Raw genomic sequence first — 5,256 nt, forward strand, 5'->3', positions numbered from 1 at the left:
CTCGACTCACTGCAACCTCCACCTCCCGGGTTCAAGTGATTCTCCTGCCTCAGCCTCCCGAGTAGCTGGGGTTACAGGCGCCCGCCACCACGCCTGGCTAATTTTTGTAATTTTAGTAGAGACAGGGTTTCGCTATGTCAGCCAGGCTGGTCTTGAACTCCTGACTTTAGGTGATCCACCCACCTCGGCCTCCCAAAGTGCTAGGATTACAGGCATGAGCCACCACGCCTGGCCCTTCCGAACTGATGCCCAGCCAGGTGGTATCCAGCCTATCCCTCCAGCCTCAGGGACGTCCCGAAAGGCCTGGCTGTGGGGATCGCTCCCCACGAGCCCTGTGTCTGCAGGCCTCAGCCTGACTCTTCCTCTCCAGCTTTGTCTTTCCCTCCTGGGAGGGGTCCTCCCGGGGTGGCCCTGTTATCTTTGTCTGGCTCTGAGGGGAATGGGGCTTGTGGAGGTGACAGGAGTGTCTCAGGATCTCTTCTCCCCGCTGCCTGGCAGATTACTACAGCCCGGCCATGCTGGGCCTGAAGACCGACCAGGAGGTCCTCGGGGAGCTGGTGCGGGCGAAGCTGCCAGCCGTGGGGGCCCTGATGGAGCGGCTGGGCGTGCTGTGGACGCTGGTGGTGTCCCGCTGGTTCATCTGCCTGTTTGTCGACGTCCTGCCCGTGGAGGTGAGCGCCTCACTCGGGCCCAGGGGTGGGTGGGCTGCCAGGGAGTGATGCCGGGTTCCTGTGTCTCTGCAGACAGTGCTTCGGATCTGGGACTGTTTGTTTAACGAGGGCTCGAAGATTATCTTCCGGGTGGCCCTGACCTTAATTAAGCAGCACCAGGAGTTTATTTTGGAAGCCACCAGCATTCCAGACATTTGCGATAAGTTTAAGCAGATAACCAAAGGCAGTTTCGTGATGGAGTGTCACACGTTTATGCAGGTGAGTGTCTGTAGGGCTGCACGTGGCTCCGTCCCCTCTCCCAGGGGGCCCCACCTCACCTGCAGCCCGGGGGCTCCTCTGACCACCCGGAGGGTGCACAGGACGGGCACCAGTGAGCACAGGGCACAGGACGAGCCTCCAGCTCTGTCCTGCGTCTGCCCCCTGTGCCTGGCCTCCGAGGGCTTTCCTGTCTACGGCAGCCCTGTCTTCTCGGCCCTGGCACTGTGGATGCTGGTCCTGGTCCTAATGGCTGTACTCATCTGTTGTGTGTGGTGCTAGAAGTGTGGCTTCCCGAGGCCCGGCCTCTCCACTGGGTCCTGGGCCTGGCACAGGATGTATAGACTCAGGCCCTGATGAGGGGGTCGTGGGAACTGCACCCGACAGGCCTTCTGAGGAGACCGAGACGCTAGGAGAGGCTCAGGCCCGGGATGCAGAGTCAGTAGCGTCCTGAGAGGGAGGGAGTGGAGGCTCGGGGCCACTCTGGGTGCAGCAGGGCAAACGTGGCGGTGTTTCAGCAGCCGGGGCTTCATCGAAGAGAAGACCATGTTGGCTGGGCACAGTGGCTCATGCCTGTTATCCTAGCACTTTGGGAGGCCAAGGTGTGTGGATCACCTGAGGTCAGGAGTTCAAGCCAACACAATGAAACCCCGTCTCTACTAAAAAATACAAAAATTAGCCATGTGTGGTGGCTCACGCCTGTGTAGTCCCAGTGACTCGGGAGGCTGAGGCATGAGAATCACTTGAACCTGGGAGGTGGAGGTTGCAGTGAGCTGAGATTGCGCCACTGCACTCCAGCCTCGGCAACAGAGTAAGACTCTGTCTCAAAAAAAAAAAAAAAAAAGTCTAAAAGAAGCAGATGGTCTTTTCTTCAACTGCTTGATTCATTTAACATCTTTGAGCAGCAGAGCTGCAGTCCTAGGCCCCCGGGCAGGAGTGAGATGGTGACAATCTGTGGGTCACCCCAGAACCCCTGGGACGTGGGCGGCTCCTCCCTCACCTCACACTAGGCCCGCCCATCTGTCTGCCACAGTCTGGGAGAGCTAAGGTAGAAATGTGTTGTTGGGTTTGTTTTTAAACTAACTGTTTGCCTTCCAGAAAATATTTTCAGAACCTGGAAGCTTGTCCATGGCCACCGTCGCCAAGCTGCGCGAGAGCTGCAGGGCCCGGCTGCTGGCACAGGGGTGAGTGCCTGTCTCCTGCGTTGCTCGTCTCCGCACAGACGGCGATTCTCCTTTCCAGAGTTGACACTGGACCAGCTTTCACTGCTTTCCTTTTTAGTGTTGTAAATACTTGACATCACTACACTGTAGTTGTGAATTTTTTTAAAAGAGCAGTTTAAAACCAGGTCATTCTACCAGCTTTTGATTAGTTATGAAGTCATACTTTTTAAAGAAAACTTTTTACCTGAGATATCAATAATATATAAAATGTGAGATGTGGCTTTGTATCTAATAAAGGATGCTAATCAGTTTCTCAGCTGACTGGAAATTAACACAGTGGTCACTGAGGCCTCCCCAACGGCAGTGTGAATATTCCACTCCTTTCTGTGGCTCAGCACTCACTTCATGTGAGGCTTCTGCACGTAGTAGGTGATTTCTCTTTAGAAAGGTCATTTTTTCCCTTCAACTTTTAAGCTCTGGGTACAGGTGGAGGGTGAACAGGTTTGCTGCATAGGTAAATGTGTGCCATGGTGATTTGCTGCACGGATCATCCTGTCACCTAGGTATGAAGCCAGCATCCCTTAGCTATTCTTCCTGATGCTCTCCCTGCTCCCAACCCAATAGGCCCCAGTGTGTGGTGTTCCCCGCCTTGTGTCCATGTGTTCTCATCAGAAGCTCCCACTTACAAGTGAGAACAAGTGGTGTTTGGTTTTCTGTTCCTGTGTTAGTTTGCTGAGGATAAGGGTCTCCAACTCCATCCATGTCCCTTCAAAGGACATGATCTCATTCCTTTTTATGGCTGCATATTATACCATGTATCTATGTATGAACGGTAATTCTTTTAATGATTTAAAAATTCTTTTACATGAATGAACCAGACAACTGTGCCAGGAACTCAGGCCACTCCAACACCATTCCCTACATCTGGCACCGAGACCACTCTCACCCCCCCCGTTTCCCTGACACCCTTCTCTGCACTGAAACCACGCTCGACCCCCATTTCCCTGACGTCCTTCTCATGAGCTCCCATTTAGCTGACAAAAGGACAAGGCCCACACAAAAAAGAAAGAGGCTTTTTATTACATTGTTACAGGCAATGCATTACGTGAGCCGGTCCTGTGTACACAATCCCCAAGCCGCGGCGAAACATCACGAGAAGCACCTATCTCACATTGTACACAGCGCAGAACAGGATCACCCCGAATGTCAACAGAAGACCGAAAATCACTTTACAAAAAAAATAAAAATAACACCCATTTTTATATTTAAAAAAGTGCCAGCCCTTGAGCCGCAGAGCATGAGATGCCCAAGGACACGCCGCCGCTGGAACGAGGCCGCCAGCCGCGTGAGGCCAGCCCGTCCTGGCCTTTAAAGCTGAACTGAAGTGCTCCAGACACTCATCTCTGGAGTTCCTCTGTCTTAGGATTTTCCCTCTCTACTGTTGTAATGTGTGAGCATGTCAGCCTGACGACGAGTGACCTTCATGCGTCCTACGTGTGACGGCCGGAGGCTTTCCCTTTGTAAGGCTTAAATCTGAGTGCAGTAAAGAATGAAGAAACCAAACACCAGAATCCTAAAGTCAAATGATAGTGGAGCCAGTGCCAATTTAGAGCAGCACTCCCACCCTCCCTCCGAGAGAGCAGCACTCCCACCCTCAGAGTTCTACTTTGGTAAATATTAATGTTTAACCAGTTAGCAAAATATTTAACCCAGTTAGCAAAATTAACACCGTCATTTCAATAGTTACTCTGTTGTGCATAGTAAATGCTGCAAGATGAACTTCACATTGGATGAAGCAGATTTGAGAAACGTTTGCCAGAAAGTGTGCCTCCCCCTCGACAGGACCCTAAGCCCAGGGAAAGGAACAGAGGCCCCTGCAGCTGCTGTGCCTGCTTGCCGGGCTAGATCGTCTGGTAGCCGGCGTGACTCCTCTTCCTGCCGACGAGGTAGGCGATGAGGACGATGAGGACCAGCCCCGCCAGGGCGCCGCCCACAGCGATGGGGATCAGCATGTTGTTCTCGTCCAGCAGACACTCCTCCACTGCCAAGACAGACGGATGGCGTCAGGGCTGCACTCACACGGGGGCCTGCAAACAGGCCTCTCTCCCCACCCACCCTCCACATCAGCCAAAACGCAAGAGGAACCCTGGCGGAAGGTTCCAGGTCCAGCTGGAACTGTCACTTGGGGAAGCCGCTGCAGAGACTGGTGCTCTCTGCAAGCAAGGAAACCACACACCTTTCTTCCCCGTCTGGAATCGGGCTGTGGCCGGACAGCTGTGCTGCGTCCAGGGCCTCTGGGCACATCAGATGACAGTTTTGTATTTGACTTTCATGGGAGAAGTGCCACCGCTGTTTCTTAAAATGATCCCTCACTCTCACATGGTACCAGGGGCTCCTAGCTGATACACACTGGGCCTCGCTAAGGCAGGGGCAGCTTCCTCAGACCGGGAAGAAGAAACAGCTCCTTGCAGAGGAACAGAGGCATGGCCCCAGCCCACACAGAAGCAACTATATGTCCACAGGCGGAGTCTGAAGCGCGTCCTCTACACCCCACGACAGCTGCCCTCGGTGACACTCACCAGAGCCAAACTGGCCACCTTCCACCTTGAAAGCCTGGACCCACACTTTGAATATGTTGACTGAAAAGGCCTTCGTGACGCGGACGTGCTCCTCGGCGTTGCACTTGTAGGAGTTGCCGACGGTGGCCTGCAAGGCTCTCAGGGAGCTGTTGGCAGCTTTAAAGGCAGGGTCTGCAACACACACAGAAGTCTAATGACTCCAGGACACCCTGGGCGGGGGGGCGGCTCGCAGGGATGGTGGGTTCTCACCTCTGGCGTCAGGAAGAGTTGTATTCAACTGGATTCCTTGTAGGAAAAACCGGCTAGAACTTGCATTCTTAAAAAGAAAAATGATCTTTAACCACTGAGCAGATTCACAGAAAGATGATCTTTAACCACTTAGTAGATTCACACATTTATCATCAAACTTGAATGGTCATTTGGTAACAAAGCTGACTTCCTACGTTTCTAGTATTAGAACAAAACTGCAGAATACCTTGTCTCTAAAAGGCGTGTGTATCTCTGGGGAATGAAAATTTTACTTAGTTCCTTCCAGACCCTTTTCTGAGAGTCTTGCTCTGTTACCCAGGCTGGAGTGCAGTGGAGTGA

The 5,256-nt window shown here is 53.0% G+C and overlaps 2 protein-coding genes across 2 annotated transcripts in view; one reads left to right on the forward strand and one right to left on the reverse strand.

Annotated features, from left to right (window-relative positions):
* GRTP1 (growth hormone regulated TBC protein 1) overlaps positions 1–1,746 on the forward strand; it is a 31,671-nt gene extending 29,925 nt beyond the window's left edge. Inside the window, 3 exon segments of the mRNA XM_011979428.1 lie at positions 499–671; positions 744–965; positions 968–1,746. Coding sequence (XP_011834818.1) covers positions 499–671; positions 744–965; positions 968–1,045 — 473 coding nt within the window. The 3' untranslated portion in view covers positions 1,046–1,746.
* Positions 1,747–3,146: 1,400 nt separating this feature from the next.
* The window catches only part of LAMP1 (lysosomal-associated membrane protein 1), a 17,215-nt gene continuing 15,105 nt past the window's right edge, over positions 3,147–5,256 (reverse strand). Inside the window, exons 7-9 of the mRNA XM_011979429.1 lie at positions 4,918–4,984; positions 4,669–4,839; positions 3,147–4,130 (exon numbers count right to left, since the gene is read on the reverse strand). Of these exons, the coding sequence (XP_011834819.1) occupies positions 3,991–4,130; positions 4,669–4,839; positions 4,918–4,984 (378 nt within the window). The 3' untranslated portion in view covers positions 3,147–3,990. The remainder of the gene's footprint in view (positions 4,131–4,668; positions 4,840–4,917; positions 4,985–5,256) is intronic.

Source organism: Mandrillus leucophaeus, unplaced genomic scaffold (assembly GCF_000951045.1).
Source record: "Mandrillus leucophaeus isolate KB7577 unplaced genomic scaffold, Mleu.le_1.0 Scaffold201, whole genome shotgun sequence".
Lineage (NCBI taxonomy): Eukaryota > Metazoa > Chordata > Mammalia > Primates > Cercopithecidae > Mandrillus > Mandrillus leucophaeus.